This window comes from Rattus norvegicus, chromosome 3 (assembly GCF_036323735.1).
Source record: "Rattus norvegicus strain BN/NHsdMcwi chromosome 3, GRCr8, whole genome shotgun sequence".
In the NCBI taxonomy this organism is placed as follows: Eukaryota; Metazoa; Chordata; class Mammalia; order Rodentia; family Muridae; genus Rattus; species Rattus norvegicus.
Window position 1 is genome coordinate 127,415,469 of NC_086021.1, and position 20,416 is coordinate 127,435,884.

The 20,416-nt window shown below is 46.5% G+C and overlaps 1 protein-coding gene across 2 annotated transcripts in view; it reads left to right on the top strand.

The window, feature by feature from the left end:
* The window catches only part of Mapkbp1 (mitogen activated protein kinase binding protein 1), a 50,541-nt gene that overhangs the window by 13,857 nt on the left and 16,268 nt on the right, over nt 1-20,416 (top strand). For both annotated transcript variants that reach the window (NM_001108589.1, XM_006234781.5), the window contains exons 2-4: nt 8,549-8,640; nt 20,019-20,081; nt 20,307-20,364. In NM_001108589.1, coding sequence (NP_001102059.1) covers nt 8,549-8,640; nt 20,019-20,081; nt 20,307-20,364 — 213 coding nt within the window. The remainder of the gene's footprint in view (nt 1-8,548; nt 8,641-20,018; nt 20,082-20,306; nt 20,365-20,416) is intronic.

Sequence of the window (20,416 nt, forward strand, 5' to 3'; positions counted from 1 at the left end):
GGCATGCTCGCTTGCTCCCCTCCCATCCCCACATACAAAATAAACAAATCTTTAAAAACTAAATAAAACCATAAAGCTAGTATGAAAGGCATGTATTGTACCCCTATCTTCCCCTGATAACTTTTGTCATCTCTTTTCTAGTGATTTTGCTGTGTTTTGAGATGGGTTGGCCTGGAACTCACTACTTATTATGTAGCCCAGGCTACCTTCAAACTTATAATGGTCCTCCTGGTCTCAGTCTTTAGAATGCTAGAATTATAAATGTGTGTTACCATGTTCAGCCTCCATCATTCCCCAAAGCCCCAGCCTGGGCTTGAACGCTTGGGCTCCTTCACTTTCCAAGTCGCTAGGACCACAGGAGCATGCCTGTTACTGTGCCCTGGTGCCCTCTGCTTCTTTGGTTTTCAGGCCTGTCCCTGATGTGCACCCAGAGGTGAGGTGATTTCCTAATGTGTTCTTGTAGTAATGGCAGCATTCTGTCAGTGTTGGAAAACCCAAACCTCTTCCTCAGGGCACCCTGGTTTTTGCTACCAGACAGCCTGAGCATCCCTCCTGGTTTACCTGACTGATTCTTTATCTGTGAAATGGGTATAATGCTAGTCCCTCAAAGTTGTCAAGAGTATTGCCTTAGATACTCAATGTGACGTGCTTGAGCAGATCCTGACAGGTTATTTGTTCAGTGAGTGGTAACTCTGGTTGGTCTACACAGACCCTTTTGTCCCCTCAAGTGTTATCATAAGACTTGAAGTACTAGTTTTCCCTTTTGGTTCCAGCAGGGGTTAAGATTTGGGGAAAATTGCAAAATGCTTTAAATATAGTTCAAGCCAGGTATAGTGGTACACACTTTTAATCCTGTCACTTGGCTAGGGAGAGGCAGGTGGATCTCTCTGAATTTGAGGATAGCCTGGTCTACATAGGGAGTTCCAGGATAGCCAAGGCTACAAAGAGAGAGCTTGTCTTAAAGCATTCTAGTTCAAAATCTGATTCTTAGGGTCACTGGGAAGAAAAGCCTTTCTTTTTCTTTTCCTTTTGGACACTGGGACCATCTGTGTTGTTCAGGCTGACCTACAAGTCCTGGCTTCGAGCATTTCTGTCAGCCCAGAGGTAGCAGGGACTTTAGATGTGAAGCTGGAGAGCTTTTAGCATGCAGATTAATAACCCTTTCTTGTGTTTTTATTCAGAAACATGCAGAGCCAGCTGTTGGTTTGTCTACCTGTAGTCCCAGCCTATGTGGAGGCTGAGGTAGGAAGAGTGTTTAAGGCCAAGAATTTAGAGAGATCTATCTCAAAAAAAAAGTGGTGGTGTCTGGGAGATGTGTCAATTGGTAAAATGCTTGCCACACAAGCATGAGGATCTGAGTTTGATCTCAGCATCTGCTTGAGAAGGTGACATTGGCATATCCTGTACTCCTGGTTCCCTGGAGCTCACTGGCCAGTCAGGTCAGCTGAACTAGCAAGCTCCAGCCTAGGTGATAGAGTGTGTCAAAAAGTGAGGGGAAACGCTATAGAAGATGCTACATATGTGTGCACATATACACAGGGATGTGCACACACACACACACACAACACACACACACACACAGATGCACACACTCACATAGTTTTGCAGGATAGGGGGAAAGGGTGTAGGCTATGGGTGGTACTGCTATCTGGGGGTTGTGGGGTGTCTTGAAATAATTCTATTACTAGGCCAAAATTGGGCAACCATTATTCTAGTTTGCTAGTCTCCAAGGACTTGTGGCTAGAGGATCTCTAAGATTACTTCTTCCAAGCAGTAGCAGATTGACCTTCCTTAGAAGCTGAGGCTATTTTAATCCCAGCACAGGAGACTGCACTCAGCTCCCATTAATTCTGAATCGTTGAGCAGAAAAGCTTGGATTTCTGCCCTATTGGGGACATTGGTTTCTGGTAGTCTTTGTGAAAGATAGTACAGCTTTAAATTAGCCACAGCAGGTAAAGGCCAGGCAGGGTTGAGAGTCAGGTCTGTTTGCCTCTCCTGAAAGGATCCTTTTTGCTCTACTCACCTCTGACCAGATGACACTTTGGACTCTGAATCTCTGAGTCCTTCTGTCTCCCAGGTCCAGTCACTGGGTCTCTGTGCAGCTGCCTAGGTTTCTGTGGAAAGCCTGCTGGCTGTGTGCTCCTCTGTGGCTTTTGCATAAGTGGCAGTTTTTAGAACTGGGTGGAAAATGTGCTTTGTGAGATTATAGTGTAGAGAACAAACAGGGGACTGTAAACAGTTTTTCTTAACGTGTAGGAAGGGAGGGAGCATAACAGGGTCTCTGGCATGTCTGTTTATGGAAACAACAGGCCACGTTTGTCCGGAGTGACTTACGCCCCTGGGGTTCATAATTTGTATTGAGTGGGATTGAGAAACTGGGAAAAGAGTGGGGAAGAGGAAGCTGGAGGCAGCCAGATGGCAACAGAAGCAGATCGTTTTCCTCCCAGTTATTGGGATTCTCACCAGTTTGAGGTCAGCCAAATCTAGATGATCCTGGCTTTTTCAAAGTGATTCTGGTTTCTAGTGCCCCATCTTGAGGGAGCAGTCCCTTTATAGTATAGGCAGATTCCTGGTGTGGTGATCCCTCACAGTAAGAAAGAAAGACAAAACCTTTACTAAAGTTTACACCTGATCCAGGCAAGGAAGCCTCCTTTGTGAACAAGCTGGGGGTGCAAGAGGCTGACTAGGAAGAGCTAAGGCCTCCTTACAGTTCCCAGGCTGTGTAGTCGAACAGTCTGGGCCTTCTTGGAACTGGTGAGATCTGAAGAGTGCTATTCCTGCCTCCTTTTAGTGCTCATGTTGACTGGTGCTCCTCCTCTCTCCTGCTGGGTACCTCATCTCCTCCACAGTATAAAATAGGCTTTCTCCAAAGCTGTGCTTAGTCTCTCCCTCCTGTCTTCTGTCTCCTCCTGCCTTGTTGGGAGCACTTCTCAATGCCAATTTCTAGCCCTACCCTCTCCAAGCTTTCATCCTGTTTATGCCGCTGAGTGGATTGCTCTGTGAGTTCCCCTAAACACCCCAGCACCTTGAGAGAACAGCGCCCTGCCCACTGTTGACCCAGGCCCTGCTTTGGCCGTAGCAGTGCTTTACTTGCTATTTCTGAGGGTTGGAATTGTGTTTTATTGCCCTCCCCAGCCTATAGTGCCCATTTATTGCCAGCTTCATTTGCTTTGTGACTTTGGTCTGTATTATTTCTGTTCTGTTGCAACTGTCGGCCTGCTTGTTTAGTTCTTGTTACCTCTCAACTTAGCTGCTCTCCTAGCTTCGTAACTGTCTCCTGGGTGCCTTTGTGTTCAGTTCATCTCACCGAATGTAGCTTTGCTTGGGTTCCCCTCAAGGCCTCCAGAACCTAAAGATTATAATTTGACACTCAAGGTCTTTCTTGAGCAAGGAATAGAGGCAGGAGGATTGCCATGAGTTTGAGGCCAGCCTGTGCTTATGCAGCAAGTATCTGGCTAGCCAGGGCCTACCTCAGACAAGCAATTCTTCTTCGTCCCCTTGTGTTCTACCTCTCTAGACTTAGAATTTTCTGGAATGCAATTTTATCTGCTCTGTCATCCTTTTGTGTTTTCACCTGTCAAGATCCTGTGAGGAGGCCAGCAAGATGGATCAGCAGGTAAAGACACTTGCTGCTAAGCCTGATGACCCAGGATTGACCTGGGGACCCACATGGTGGAAGGAAAGTACAAAGCCCCCCAAGTTATTCTTTGAAGATGTATGTGCACCATGGTACATAGGTGCACACAAGATAGATAAATGTAATTAAATAAGTCCTGTCTATGCCACAATGCCTAGTCTCAAAGTTTTGATAGAAACTTCATCTCTAAATGCCAAGAAGACAGCCAGGAAACACTGTGTCCCCACTTTGCACCATTAGGCTGGGTCACCTTCCATGAAAGCTTCCTTGTTTCCTTTCCCTGAACCTTTCCAGATGTCACTATCTTCTTCTTGGGGACTTTGTTCTTTTTGTGACCTTTGTCACACACTGGATTACTTTGTAGTAGATCATTCCTGATGGTTTTGAGGAGTGTGGGCGGGACTCCCTTAGCATCCTAGTGGCTTTATTAAAAATAAATAATAAGTAATCTGTGGCTAGAGCAGATGGCTCCGCAGGAGAGCACATACTGATCTCTTCCAGAGAACCCAAGTTTATTTCCAGCCGCCATGTCAGGAGGCTCACAGCCACCTGTAACTCCAGCTCTAGGGACATCTGACATCTCTGACTTTTCAGGCACCTTTACTCACACACATCCCTGCCTCACAGGCACATGCACCTGCACATCCCTACACTCATGCAAACACACCCGTACACAGGTTATTTTTAAAAAATTAAAATTCAAAAGTGATTTATATTTATTTCATTTGTATTTTTGCATACATGTATGTCTTTATACAATTTGTGTGACCTACCCTTGGAGGTCAGAAGAGGCCTGGAAGTGGACTTAAAGACAGTCATGAGCCTCCGTGTGGTTTCTAGAAGTTTAACCTGGTCCTCTGGAAGAATATCCTGTGCTCTTAACTGCTGAGCCATCTCTCCAGGGCCAGCTTTCAGACTTTTGAAAACACCCATTAACATCCTCTGGAGGATATGATATTTCCCTGTCTCTTTCACACTGGGAGTGGTGGGTGTGTCAGCTTTCTCTCAGAGCTACCCTAGAACTCTGCCCTCCAGGAGCATTGCTTCAGTGGAAAGATGACACCAGTTTCAGGCTGGGAAAGGCTCTCCTCCATTTCAACATTCTCCAGCTGCCAAAGCAAGAGCTGGCTCAGCCTCTTAACATGGCTGCCCTTCCAGCTTTACACTGCATGGTGATGTATATGTAGATCATGGCAGCATCTAAGGGGGTGCCCTGTTCTTGTGTGTGTGTGTGTGTGTGTGTGTGTGTGTGTGTGTGTGTGTAATATTTAAGTATATATATTTAAAAAATATTTAAATATATAATGTATATTATATATAAATTTTTGTCTATACAGATATTTTGCCCTCATGTATGAAGTTCACACATACATGGCAACAGAGTACAACTTGCTGGACTGTTTTCACCTTCAACCACATGGGTCCCAGGGATTAAAGTCAAGTTCTTAGGCTTAGCAGCTCATTGTTTACCCACTGAGTCTCCTCACCAGCCTGGGTTGTTGGTAACTGCTCCCCCTCCCTGCATTCTGTGAAGATAGTCTAGCTGAGTAAAGGCCAGAGTGACCCAGAGAGGCCTGAATGGCCTTTCCAAGTAGACAGCCTCTGAGCAAAGGCCAAACTAAAGTCACAGTGAGGATAGCTAAGGGAAGAACTGTTAAATCCAAGGAATAACAGATGCAAAGGGGGACACTATCGTCTGCTTAAGGTGCCTGTGGAGGCTGAGGTAAAGGTGGAGGTGCCTGGGTAGAGGCAGCAATGAGAATATAGGAGATGATCTCAGAGAAATGGCCAGAGGCTGGGTGATTTAGGCCTTTCCAAGTTTAAGTCAAATGCTTGAATTTGAACTTTAAGGGCGATGGGAGCCACCGGAAGGATTTACGTGTACAGGAATCATTGTGGCCTGCCATGTTGAGAAGACTGTAGCAGGCAGGTGTAAAGCTGGGAGAGCATTTGGAAGTTACAGTCATATTCCAGTTGAAAGACTGTAGGCACTAGAGCTTACTGGTGCACTAGTAAGTATTGCAGGGTCCCTGAGACTGGGGAGACCCCTGGACCGATCGCCATGTTAGGGTGCTCCCACTGCTGAGTCAAGGCTCCAGTGTCTTCCTGGCTGTGGGAAAGCCGTGCGTTTATCAGTGTTGATGAGCTGGGGCAAGTTCACTCCTGCTCACAACTGATGGCACTCGGTGTGTTTAGCGTTCACTTTGTAGAGCAGAGAGAACCTCTGCTACCTTTTAAAGAGAGCGCAGGAAAGCATTGTCAGTGGGACAATGATTTTGCCAAGTCCTTTGTGTTGGAGTGTTGCAGAACGAGCCTGGTTGTAGCAGACTTCAGAAGAGCTTGGGGCTCTCAGACCCTTTGAAAGTAGAGCTCAGCCCAAACCTCCCTGCAAACAGGAAGCTGGTTTGAGTTAAGAACATAAAATAAAAACCAGCTGATGCCGATGCCCCTGAATGTTTTCCTTTGCTCCTCCTCTTCAGAGAGCCAAAGGAAACTGCTCCCCCTCCCTTGGATGACGACTTTAGAAAGCCAGAAGAAGAAAAAACCCGTAAATCCTTTGAAAATAAGCCAAGATTTTTAGCCCATGCAAACTCCGCTTGTGGGATTTTCCTAACCAGGAAGAATGTTTCTCTGCACCGAGCCCTGAGAGGAAAGTGACAAAACCTAAAGATTGCTGTGGTTGGGCCTGGGCCTCAGCCTGGCAGGAAGAAGTGTATAGTGGTTTCCCATGCTTAATCTCCCAGCACATTTGTCGGTCATGAGGGATAGAGTGGACATGGCTAGAAGTGAAAGGAATATACCAGAGTATATTAAAGCGTATATTGTAATTACATAATGTTTATGAAAATCCCACTTACACATACTTGTATGTACACACTGGGTCACAATACAAAGCATGTTTCTTACTATGACTAAATCATAGTAAAAAAATGTTTCTTTTTTACTATGAAAACTATTCTTTAGGGTGTGCATAAACCAAACTGAATCTTTCTGCTTTGTCTTGTTGAAAATTGCAAACTAGTTTCAAGCTTCTCTATAGAGCTGGATTCTCTACCCACAGAACACCTACCCACATTCCTATGGTGGGGATGGGGAGGGCAGCTGAAGACCAACAGACTTGGTCTTTGGAACCAGCACTGACCGATAGGGTGGTAAGGGATTGTACACATTTGAATCTAAAGGATTTGCTTCAAATTATATTGGTGGGAAGAGAACTAGAGGTCTGTACTTCACTGTACTTGGTTTGATGGCCTGCATTCCACTTGGGACATAGTTAGTAGCTTCAGACTCACTCTCTCTCTCTCTCTCTCTCTCTCTCTCTCTCTCTCTCATTCCTGTGAGCCAATGAGATGTTAGACTGAGAAAAATAATGGGACAAGGCAGAAATTCAGACTCGCTGTCCAGAATGTCTAGCACAGGCAGGCTAACATTAGGTTTAGTGCCGAAGCTGGGCAGTGGATAAGTGAGCAGTGTGAGCTTAGGCTGATGCACCGTAACCAAACCACCAGTGCATAAGCACCTCTTGGATCAGTTCCTAGTCCATATCCCTAAGAAGCATTACTTTGCCACCTAATTCAATGGCCTTTGAGGTTTCGATTTTTGCTGTTCATACTGTTATATTTAGTTGTGTGTGTGTGCGTGCGTGCGTGCGTGCGTGCGTGCGTGCGTGCGTGTGTGTGTGTGTGTGTGTGTGTGTGTGTGAGTGTGTGTGTGTGTACATATGTGTGTAGTCAGAGGACCTAAACAGGATCTCTGGAGCACTTTCAACTCTTCCCTGTTTGAAGGCAGTAAGAGAAGACACACCCAAAACTCTCACTGTTGATTGTGGGCTCCCCACTCTAGACACTGGCCTGTCACAGTAGACTCTTTCTGGCCCTGTATGTGGTTTACACCACTCCTTGACCCTGTAAGACTCTCTAGGTCAGAGTTTTCATAGGTGAGTACGCTCTGTCTATGTGGGCTCCTTGCCCTCAATCAAGGAAGAACAAGGACATCCCTGAGGAAAGGCTCATCCAGGAAGTACAGACAGCCCTGGAGGGAACTAGAACTGGAGTGACCAGAAAACCTGTGACATGAGTGCCATGGAGTGACAAGTATGAGGTTATAGGGCAGTGTGGACCTCACATGACCTCATCCACAGAAAGACTAGTCAATTAATTTGAAGTTAGTCTAGTGGGGGGGTTGTGGCCCCTAGACAATGAGGGACAGCAACACTGTGGATGAAGGTGGTGAATGTCTCATGTGTCACGTCTTCTCAGACTCTCCAGGCATTTACAGCGGCTTCCCTTTCATCTCTGTGGGAGTTGTGGCTTAATAACAATAATCAGAGTACTGTGAGCATCTGTGATTTGCAAAACACAGCAGTAAGCCTTTCTTAGGCCTCCTAGGCTCCTAGAGTGTTTAAGTGGCAGGAGTGGGGGTGGGGGGGTGGGGGGGTGGAGCCCTTCGATGGGACACGAAGATCAAGGATGTCCGAGTTACCTAATTGATACCTGACCTCCTTCTGGCTCTCGGTAGAGAGACCACAGTGGCCTTTGACAGCTTGAAGGCCAGTGACCTCTTGTCAATCTCATAGACCCCCAGATCCCAGCCTCTAGCCTACAATTAGTGCCTTCTTGCAGTGGAAGAATTCTTGTTCCTCTTTGGTTATAAATCTGTACTTTAACTGTTTTCTTTCCCTTGGTCACAGCAGGGGGAACGTGTTAATAAATGCAGGTGGCACTCACCACTGGCGTTTTCTCATGTGGTCAAGAGGCTTTTGGTCAGAACAAAGTCTGAAGAAGTCAGACTGAAAAAGGTTGTAGGACACTAGTGCTGCAGGGGATGAGTCTAGGAGCCTTTAGCACCTCCCTTTAACCCAACTGTAACTCTGTGGTCTGTAAGGAGTCACTCTCTGTCTTGCTCTAACAGGTGACCTTGGAGAAGGTACTGGGAGTAACTGTATCTGGAGGCAGAGGACTTGCTTGTGATCCCCGGTCTGGCTTAGTTGCCTACCCAGCTGGGTAAGTGCCTTTCAGGAGATCTTGCTACATGAAAGCTTTTTTTTTTTTTAACATTTTATTCTTTGGGAATCTCATATAATATATTTTGGTCATATCTACTCCCTTCCCCTACTATTCCCACGTCCACACCACCTTCCTACCATTTAACATTCTCTCTCTCCCCTTCCCCTCTCCCCCTCTCTCTGTTTAAAGACCCATCAAGTCAAATTTGTGTTGCCCAACTATTCTTGGGTGTGAGGATTATCCTTGGATGTGCTATCAGGTGCCAACAGCTCCTTGGTGGGATGTGAGACTTTTGCTCACCTCACCACTTCTACCCCCTCCCCAGCCCACCCATGTTAGCATTTTGACTGACTTGAGATCCTATGAATGCAGTCACAACTGCAGTGTGTTCTTAAGTACAACTGTCATGCCATTTCCAGAAAGTTTCATTGATGAAAGTTAAGGCCTCTGGCTCTCACCCTGAGCCTTGGGGAGAATAGTGTGAATTATGATCAATGTAGACCAATTGAGGTGGACAGGAGGCTTCTGAAATCTCTTAAGAGAGACTCTAGGTCAGTGTTTTAGCCATTTCTGTGGAGAAGATGCAAATTCTTTATTAATATTTGGTCATGCCTACTCATACATACATACAAATTTGTATTTTTTTCTGTACAGGATTCCCAGTCTTTTTAAAAACTGTTCTTTTAAATTTTATGTGTATTAGTGTTCTGCCTACACTCTGGACCATGTGTTAGTCTCATGCCCATGGATGGTTATGAGCTGCCTTATAGGTGTTGGGAATCAAATCCTAGTCCTTTGGAAGAGCAGCCAGTACACCTAACTGCTGAACCATCTTTCCAGCCCCAGCACCATCTTCTGATATGTGGACAGATCCATCACCCACTGCACTGCTGGCCCACCCCCCAGCACCATCTTTAATAACTACCTTCTAATTTTCATTGTGATATGGCTTCATTGTGATATGGCACCAAATATTTAAAATCCCTACCTCAGGGCTTCAGTAGTGCTCACTGGCAGAGTGCTTGCCTATTCTCAAAGCCATTCTTGATTCCGAGCAAAATTAATACCTATCTCATGAACTTTAGTAACTCTAGCGTCTGCAGCCATCACCACAGCCTACTTGAGAATCTCCATATAGTCAGTCATGCGCAATGCTTTGTAGCTCTAAGTGCTTGAGAGGTTGTAGCAGGATAGCACTTGAACTTAGGAGTTTGGGGTCGGTACTGTTATGACTCCACAGTTTAGGGAGGAAAAGTGAGATTGAAGGTGAGGCGGTTTGCTCAGGATCACATTGCCATTGTCTTTATTGGAGCCCAAGTCCGAGTAGCCTGACTACAGAGCTCTGGCTTTTTTTTTTTGGCTTTTTGAGTCAGGTTATCTCTGTCTCTGTTAATGGCCCTGGCTGTCCTGGAACTTGCTCTATAAACCAGGCTGGCGTTGACCTCACAGAGATCCAGCTGCCTCCGTCTCCCAAGTGCTGGGATTTAAAGGCCTGCACCACTATGCTTGGCTTGACTCTTAAATGGCATGGAGTGGCCATTTAAGTTTTTCTGATCTTTCTATTTTTCTATCTACCTGACACTTGAGGATAGTTTATGGCCAGATTAGTCTATGCCAGGAAGACTTCAGCCCCTGGGTTCTGAGTAGGGTGTCTCTGGTGTTTTGGTGTGTGTGTGGGGATCTGATGGTGTTTAGTGTCCATAGTCAGGGTTGCTGCTATGGCTTAGCCTGGCAAAGACAGGACAGGCTGCCTTTTCCCCTCCAGAAGCAACTTGATAAAAGGCCTGCCCTGCTAAATAACTGAGTGCTACCTACCTCAAGGGAATTCCACTTATTCTGTACCTGCTCCTGCCTGAGAAAGCCAAGTCCCTTCTTGATGGAAGTAGGGCTGGGGCTAGATAGAGGCTGTACGGAAAAAGCTTGGGCACGCTTCCGGTATGCTGAGCCCCTTGTCAAGGACTTGGGAAGTGTGAACTCTGACCCGTTCTCTCCTTTCACAAAAGTCTGTGCCAGGCCAGAGCCTTTAGTGGGTGCTTGTCTTTTCAGGTATTTGCAGCCCAGTGTGCTGCCTGCAAATCCTCCTGACCTAGGAGATTTCCTGAGTACTCTTCGCTTTGGTAGCCCTGGACCATACTCGAAAGCTGTTCCCTGAGCTGTGGCTTTCTTAGGATTTTGGTTTCTGTCTTTGCAAATGACTTTTCTCTGTTGTACTCCTAGGGTGCATGGGGTTCACAAAAGTCTGTGTGAGCCCAAGCAGGCTTTTCTCCTCCCTCCTTTGCCTAGCACCACCCTCAGCCCCCACATACCAATGTTCCTGCTGCTCTCATGTAGGAGCCAGCTCAGGTATCCTAGAAACAAGAAGAGAAACAAAACTCAGAATCCTCCCAGAGGCCTAGTAGCAGCTATCAAACCAAAACAAATTTTTCTGAGAGGAAATGAAACAGCACAGTGAAGGGGTGGGGGTGGGGGGTCAGCACATGTGTCAGGCAGGCAGAGGTGGATGGGATCTGAGTGAACATGGTCTCTGGGCCAAGACCCATCAGTTTTAGTGGCTCCTGTTTCTCTTCTCCAGAGCTTTTCCTTAGCTTTTGTTGTCCCACAGGAAGCTGGCCCCTCACCTGTCTTACTTAAAGCTTCCTGTATTAGTTACTTTCTCCTTGCTGTGACAAAATACGTCACAAGAATGGCTTAAGGATACCCTTGAACTATAAGCCAAAACACCCCTGCCACTCCTTAAAGCATGGCAGCACAGGCATGAGGCTGCCAGTCCCATGGCACCCATGGCTGGGAGGCAGAGAGGTGGGGACTGGGGCTCAGCTTGCTTTCTCCTTTCTGTTTATCTGGTCCCCAGCCAATAGAATGGTACAGCCCACAATTAGCGCATGTCTTACAATATCAACTACCCCAGTTTATAAACTCCTTCACAGACATTCGTAGAGTTCTGTCTCCTACACGATTATAGATCTTGTCTCCTATACATTATAGATTATGATTAGATTGTGATCCTATCTTGTCTAATTGACAATATTACCCATCTCACCTCCCCCCTCAGAATGCCAATGCAGTCCTCGCACACTCTCTTTGAGGGACCTAGTTGGGTTGAACCCTCTTTGTTGAGCTGGCCTTTTCCTCCCGTAGCTGGCTTCATAGTTCCTTTGTCTCCTTGGGCTGGTCGGTCTTGCCCTCCCACACCTCAACCCTGCATGCACTGCCAGCATTACTTGGTGAGAGCTCTGAACAGAGCTGCTTTTCAACCACTGGGGTAGGTAGGAAGTGCCAGGGGACTGGACCTTTATAGCAGTAAGAGGAAGTGTCTTTTTTTTTCTTGGAGAAAAGAGGGAAACTCCTTTTCTGAGTGCGCCCGTATTGGAATTTAAGCTGAGATCTCAGCATTATCAAACAGACAGGTGGGAAGCCACAGAATTTTCTCCTAAACTGTAAAGCTGCATTGAAAGACCATACTCGTCCTAAATCTTTTAGACACTGAGCTGCATGCAATGTTTGTCAGTGGAGAGACTTGGTGGGCCTGAGAAGCAGATCTTTGAACTTATTACCTGATGGAATCATATGCGGGGACGCGTACTCACCAGTATCCTCTGACTTACCCCTGTTGTATATTTCTAACTTCAAGTCAGGGTTCTTAGTCCGTCCTGTAACAGTTTGCTAACTGACTGACTTGTTCACTTGGTCAACAGTTTATTAAACAACCTGCTCTGCTTAGACACCAGGGCTACAGCAGTAAACAGGAGAGGCAGGCCACTGGTACTGTGGAGTTTGGGAGCAAGAGGGGTGAGCAGACAAGCATGCAAACTAGTGAGCATGGGAGGAGCAGAGATGGTAGGTGCTCTGATCAGTCAGGGCGATGGAAGAGACGGCGCATGTGTAACGGAGCTAAGGTGGATGCTAGTGTTACATTGGGTGCTTGGGGGGCTGGAGAGATGCTCAGTGGTTAACAGCACTTGCTGCTCTTATAAAGGACCTGGGTTTTGTTACTAGCACCCGCATTGTAGCTCACAACTGTCTGTACTTCCAGTTCCAGGGAATCCAGTGCCTTTTTCTGGCTTCTGCAGATTCCAAGTAGGCGCGTGCATCCATTGCAAGCAAATATTCACATGTGTAAAATGAAAAAAATTAATGGTATGGTCAGGGCTCAGTAGGGGGCACCTGAACTGACCAGCATGACAGAAGATAGCAGTGTGTGAGCTTTGATTCCTCATAGAGGATGCGTCAAGTGCAGAGCCTCTAAGGAAGAGAGGAGGTGTTTCATTAGAGGAGCCAGTCGGCTAGTGGCTAATGGAGAATGAGTGAGAAGCCGGGAGCTCAGAAAATGTTGTTATGACCTAGTCTTTAAATCTTGCTGCTTATAAGTATTTGCCTCTTGTTGGGGAAGAAATATCTGTGGGGTTGCTGGGGAGATAGCTCTGTCCACTGGCCATGCTTGCCATGGAGTTAACATTTAGCCTTTTTTCATGTTTCAAAAGATGTTTTCTCATGTGTTTGAGGAGGGGGTTGTAACATCCTATAAACAGACATTACTGGGTCACATGGCCTGACCAAAGAGGGTTAATTGGAAAGCATTGCATTCTAGGTATCTCAAGAGGACAACAACCAGGAATCCAGATAACGCATTAGCCTGCCTCTCTCTCTCTCTCTCTCTCTCTCTCTCTCTCTCTCTCTCTCTCTCTCTCTCTCTCTCCTGGAATAGTTAAAGCCACAAGATTCCTGTTTTGGAAGCAAAATGGCAGCATAGTTTATAATTCAACTTCTGGATGACACTAGAACTCATTGGTTTGTAGAAAGTGTTGTGTGGGATGCTATACACAGGAGCTTCCTGTCACAAAAGCTAACCTCCTGGTAGCCCTTTCCTTGTTACCTTTCCAGAAGATTGCCAAGTATTAGTTACTTTTGTTATTTATTGTTAAAATAAAATACCTGGCAAAACAATATCAGGTTTTGTTTTGGCTCATATTTGAGAGTACAGCAAAACAGAAAGGAGACTGTGGTAGCAGAGGGATGAGGTGTCAGGACACATTGTGTGTTACAGAGAGAGAGAGAGATGGATGCTGGGAGTGTCTTGTTTTCCCCTTTAGTCTAGGGCTCAAGCTCATGAGATAGTGCCATTCACATTCAGGGTAAGCTTCATCTCTTTAATTAAACCTTTCTGGAAACATCCTCACAGTCACTCTAAAGGGCATTCATTGCCTGTTACCATGGTGATTCTAAACCTGTCAAGTTGACAAGATAAACCATCACAGTTCTACCTCTTATTATCTTATCACTCAAACACATCATTTAAATGACAACATTCCACCATGACACCTCAAATCTCATTTTCATCTCAGACTTCAAAAATACGTTTAATGTACCTCCAGGCATCCAAAGTCCTTAACAGTCTTAATACTCTTCAGAAATCCAAAGTCCATTGTTAGACTCAAGGCAATCTCTTAACTATGAGCCCCTTTAAAATAAAGCAGTTTTCATAGTTCCAATATAAAAGGTTCGCAGAACAAATATTCCTATTGCAAAATGGAAGAATGGCAGCAGAGAAAGTATAGACTCAAGCCCAGGAGTGCAAACACCAAACACTGTAGGCCTCAGCACGTGGGCCTCCTGATGGGGTCACTTGGGCAGCTTGGCCTCATGGGCTCTGCTGCCTGCCGTGCACATGGACTCTGTTGGACCACCTTTACTCCATGTTTGCTGCTTCACTTAGCCTTGGCATCACCAATATTCTAGGCTGTTCATTGAATTTAGGCTTCATTCACCAGTGTCACCCAGTGGTCTCTTTTTGGGATCCTAGCACTGCCACACATTGCTTGCCTTGGTGATAGCCTCCATAACCCACTCACCTTCGCATCTTTTGTTCATGCCTGCAAACCCAAGACCAGAGGAACCATGCTGCCAGGTTCTCTACTAGTGTGAGATGTAGCTTGCCCAGGCCTCCCACCACAGCTGCAGCATCCTCTGTGTGCCTTTGAGGGTCATCCTGGGAAATGTTTTTCTGGGTGGCCATTATTTGCACTGTTACTGGTCCTTTAGTGGGTAAGGTCTTTCCCTAGTGTTCCACACGCTAGCAGAATGCAGGACATTCTGTAACCATTTCAGCTCAGCTGCTTTCTCTGCATCTACAGCTTAAACTCTCTTAAGTTCCTTTTTTTTTCTTTTTTTTTTTCTTTTTTTTTTTTTTTTTTTTTTTGCCAAACTGCATTTTCATACCTTTCTGCCTTACTTGCTTTTCTCTCTCACTGCAGATCTGGATCAGAGCAGTGAGCATGATACAGCCTGAACATTAGCATGTCTTGAAATTCTTCTGCAAGACAAACTAGTCCGTTACTTTTGAAATCAGGTGCACTCAGGTTCTCAGGATCTGAGCCAAGTAAAGCTAGATTCTTTGCCAAAATGTAGCACAAACAGTGTAGCCCAGTTTCTGAGACAGCCCTTATTCCCTTTGATACCTCATGAGCCAGGCCATGACCACCATATTTCTCTCCGCATTTTGATCTTACAGACTCCCACCAGACTGGTTTAATAAGCTCTGCTTACGGGGCTGGGGATTTAGCTCAGTGGTAGAGCGCTTACCTAGGAAGCGCAAGGCCCTGGGTTCGGTCCCCAGCTCCGAAAAAAAGAACCAAAAAAAAAAAAAAGCTCTGCTTACAGCAAACCAGTGCTTCTCTAGCCTACAGCTCTATACACTGCTCTGCAGTCCTCAGGCAGCCCGGTTCCAAAGACCTTAGGAGCCATTCAAGTTTCATCGTAACAACCCCTTATCCCAGTTTTCTTTATTAGCTGCTGTGGTGCTTTGACTAAGAATGGCTTCCATAGCCTCGTCTATTTGAGTGCTTAGTCACCAGGAAGTGGAACTGCTTGAAATGACTAGGAGGTGTGGCCTTTTGGAGGAGGTTTATCATTTCAGATGGGCTTTGAGGTCCAGTCACTGCCTGTGGATCAGGATGTAGCTCTCAGCTACTTGTCCAGTACCTCCCTGCCATGATGATGGTGGACTAACTCTCTGAACTGTACACCAGCCCCGGTGACATGCTTTCTTTGATAAGTGTTGCCTTGGTCATGGTGTCTCCTCACCACCATAGAACAGTGACTGCAGCAGCTCCTCCTCTTGTTGCTGTGACAGAATCCCTGGTAAAAGCAGATAAAGAAGGAGTCTGATTTTGGGCCACAGTTGAAGCTGAAGCCCTCCTGGCTGGGAAGTCACGCAGCAGTGGTGAGGCAGCTGTGCACATTGAATCAGAGATAAACTCATGCTCAGTTTCCTTTCTCCTTTTTATTCAACTCAGGACCTCAGCTTGTGGGTGGCTTTGTGCCACCTACGCCTAGGGCAAGCCTGCCCTCCTCAGTTAGACCACTTTGGAAACTCATAGGCATACCAAGAGGTATGTTAGTATGGTTCTAGGAAAGCCTGGGAAGGTGACAGTAAAGACTGCAGTGTACACCATGCTGTTGGTGTGTGCACAGGGTTCTGTGAGGCAGATGCTCCTTCTGCTTTGCAGATGAGGAGACCGAGGTTTAGAAAGTAAAGAAATAAGTTCAAGGACATACAGTGTATTAGCAGACGGCTCCACCAGACCACAGTGGTCTCCATCTCTATACCACTCCGCTGCCCTCGGGCATCCGTGAGTAAGTTATGGCTGTAACCTGGGGGAACTGTGGAGCCCTGCAGCTTTAGGTCATAGATCTTACAGGTTTTCAGCTGAGTTTGGAGGTCTCACTGTTAGTGATTTAAAGTTTGTGCTTCCCTCCCTCCCTCCCTCCCTCCTTCCTTCCTCCCTTCCTCAGGCTCTCATGTATTCCACACTGGCCTTAAACTCACTAGACTTCTGATCCTCCTCCCTCCACGTTCTGAGTGCTGAGATGATAGGCATGTGTCACCATGCCTGAATTATTAATGACTTAAAGCTTTATTTGTACCTTCTAAAAATCCTGAGTGCCAGTCTTCCTGGGGATGGGGACTTGACAGTAAACAGCACACAGATGGGATCTCTGCTGAGCTAGCGCTCCTCACAAAGTGTACTATGTAGAAGATGACGAGTTGCTACATGCTGTGGACGAGGAGTCAGTGAGGTGGTAAAGTGCAATAAAGAATGTGAGAAGAGGGGGCTGGGGATTTAGCTCAGTGGTAGAGCGCTTACCTAGGAAGCGCAAGGCCCTGGGTTCAGTCCCCAGCTCCGGGGGAAAAAAAGAACCAAAAAAAAAAAAAAAAAAAAAAAAAGAATGTGAGAAGCGACAGTTAGTAAAGGACTAGAGGCTGGCATTGAGTCATGGAGGATGTTCACTGTGCCTCCCTGTGGCCCTTCTGATTTCACTTAGCCTGAAGGAAATTTGAAGACACATTGTTCTGGTTGAGCTCATGTCTGTGCTGCTCTACTCATGGCTTGTCCTGATTTTCCTTTGGTTTTGACTCTGGAGGATGGAGAGTGGTAGAAGATGGCTTCTGTGAGAATGGAGCAAGCCTGGACCTGTGCAGGGACAGGAATGCTGAAGGCTTGGCCCTTCCTGGCACTGATGTTCCACAGCATGACTCTCCTAAACTAAGGCCCTAAGGGACAGAGGCCTTACCTGCTCTCTGTAAAGATGAGCAATCTCTCTGTGCCCTCAAGTTCCAAGTTACAAGAGTCAGCCTGTTGGGCCAGCCCAACCCAGTAGTCTTTATGTTGATGATTTCAGTGGATATCGCTTCAAGGGCTTTCCCTGCTGGGCAAGGACATTGGAAGTGAAGGGCCAATGACTGATGCCAACAGTGTTCCACCCTCCTCTCCCTAGCTGATTACGTCACCTGCTGTAAGTTCACTAAGAAGACCAAAAAGAAGACATAAGGCTCTTTGAGGCTCTTTGAGAGTAGGCCCTCTTAGTACTGGAAGGACGTGGGCATATCGCTTCCATAGGAAATACACATGTGCTTTTTCTCTCTGAAGGGTTAGTTTCCAGTCTGAATAAATCTGGGTAAAAAGTTTATAGACCTTACTCTGTGTGTTTCCATCCCTGCCATGCCAGAAAATGTCCTATATTATTACAAGACAAGGGGAGGAAAAGGGAAAGAGTGTGGAGTAGGGTCTGCTCATCTACCTGTAGCCAGTCATCTCTCTGCCTGCATCGTGTATACACACACACACACACACACACACACACACACAGATGCACTTACACTCACACACACATACACAGATATGCATTTACACTCACACACACATATACACTTACACTCACACACACATATACACTTACACTCACACACACATATACACTTACACTCACACCACACATATACACTTACACTCACACCACACATACAACACACACACACACACACACACACACACACACACACACACACAGACACATAGTGTTGTGTGAACTTGAATTTAGGAGATGGAGGAAACAGAAGAAATTGTATTCCACAAAGACTCGAAAGGTTTTGTTGCTTTGTTTTAAATAGGATCGTATACAGCCTAGGATGATCTCAAACCTGTTATGTTTGATCCTGAAGATGACTGAACTCCTGACCCTCCTGCCTCCACCTCCCAAGTGCTGGGATTATATGTGTTTGCCACCACATCAGGTTAAAGGCCACCATGCTGTTTTAGGGTGACAGGCTTCAGGGAACACTCACAGGCAGAGACCTCAACATCAAATTGTTCTGCATTTGGACCATAGCTGGTCATTGTGTCACCACTGCAGTTAGAGGAAGTCTGTGGAGAGAGTGGAAGCCCCTTGCCCTTGTTCATCCATTTCTAGTCAGAAAGCTGTGGCTGTGACTTGTCAGACGAGCCACCTTTGCTGGAGCTGAGCCTGTAGAGGGCTCTTCACAGGTCAGTACAGAGCAGGAAGGTTCAGAAAACAGTAGCCACAGAAGTCTCCATGGGTTCTAAGTAGATGATGACAGCCCTAAAGGATATTATTCTGCACATAGTGAATAGTGCAGATGTATACCTTCATATACCTGTTCAGAAGTGACAGTATACAAAGTTACCAGAGCCCTTGGTTCTGTCATGTTTTGTGTTTTTAGGGCAGGATTTTACTTAGTAGTCCAGTCTAGCTTTGAACTCAGTATATTGAACATTGCACATCTGAAGAATCAAGTTTGATTCTTCAGGCTGGTATGACAGGTGTGGCCTAAACATGGCTTTGGATGTATTTAAGACCCTCCTGACCATGGCATTTTAAAGGGAGACTCGGGAGATTAGAACTTGAGGTACAAAGTGAAAAGAGAAAGGAATAGGGCAAAGGGATCGGGAAGGAATGGGGGGGACAGGAGTAAGAGTAAGAAAACCATTGAGGAGCAGCTGGTAGGGCAGTTAGTGGTGATGAGTCCCAATACTTCTAGTCTGCTGGTCAGCTGGAAGTCCTGGCTATGTTCGGTCCCATCAGAGGTCTAGTGTCCCTGGAGAATATGTGGGCTCTGTGTATTAGGTTAGTTTACCGAGCCTGAGATGCTAAGTACTTAGTACCAGTGTGCGCCTCTACCTAGTTTTCCACCACAGTTTGTGTTCTTTCTTCTTCTACCCTATGGTATGGCTGCCTCCAGGCTTGCTCTTGTCTGCTGTTCCAATGGTAAGAGGTTAGACAGCTGGACAACAGGCCTAGCGCCTGCTCATAACCAAGGAGCCGGCTGAGAACACAGTCTGGCCCTTGACCTCTAGCTTATTGCTGCTGATTCCCACCGTTGAGCTTCCCTCCCAGAGGTGCTTTGGGCAGTCTGTCTGGATTCGGTCCCATCTGGAAGCCTTGTCCCATTCGAGGAAAAGTTGTCTCAACCCTTTTTTGTAAACTGAGGCAAACCTTTGCTTGTCTTGTTCTAGTGGTCAGAGGCCCTGCTTAGGCCCTGAAGCTAGGTGTCCTTTGTCTCAGTTGGAAACTCTGTCGCCTTCTCAAGGCATTGCCAAGGTCCTCTCAAGCCATCTCTGTTCCCTCCGCCTCCAGCCCCTTGTTAGGCCTCCTTGCAGTCCCAGCACCTAGCTCAGCCCACATGTTCTTTCTTATTCAGTAGGTGGACTAGTACCATCCATAACAATGATTAAGACATATGGCTCCAAGCCTGAGAACTGGCTGCAAGCTGAGGCCTGAGCTGATCAAATCACATTAATTCTTCCACCTTGTATTCATTCCTTGGGTTATGTTTAAAGGCTATGGAAAGCCTCTGTCTTTGCTGTCATATGATCAAAAGTGGGCCTGATAGCCAGGGTCCTGGTGAATGGACTTCCATGGAGAGCCTTTTTACTATGAGAATCTGCTAATGGGCCCTTTTGGGTGGAGACTTGGAGCTAGATTGGTCTGTTCCCTCTGTTGGGTGGCCAGAAGTCTCAGTGGGCTCTTGAGGAAGCTCTGGTTAGAAGCTCAGCCTGACATCTCACTCATCTCCTCAGGTGTGTGGTCGTCCTCTTCAATCCCCGGAAGCACAAACAGCACCACATCCTCAACAGTTCCAGGTGTGTGGGCCTGGCCTCAAGGGCTGTGAGGTGACTGCGGCCAGGGGCCTGAGGCCCTGGGGGTTTGGGACCTGGTTTGGCCCTGAGGCCAGATAGCAAATTGCACATATACTCTTGAGTTTGTTGGTCTTGCCTTTGGAAAATATGCAGGAAGGCTGGAGGAAGGGAAATGGGGAAGAAAACACAGTCTACTAGGTCCAACCAAACCTGCCCTGTCTCTTGTAGGAAAACCATTACTGCCCTTGCCTTTAGCCCTGATGGCAAGTACTTGGTCACTGGAGAGGTAAGTGAAGAACAGGATGGCAATACTGTGGCTTATGGGCACCCTACCCTCA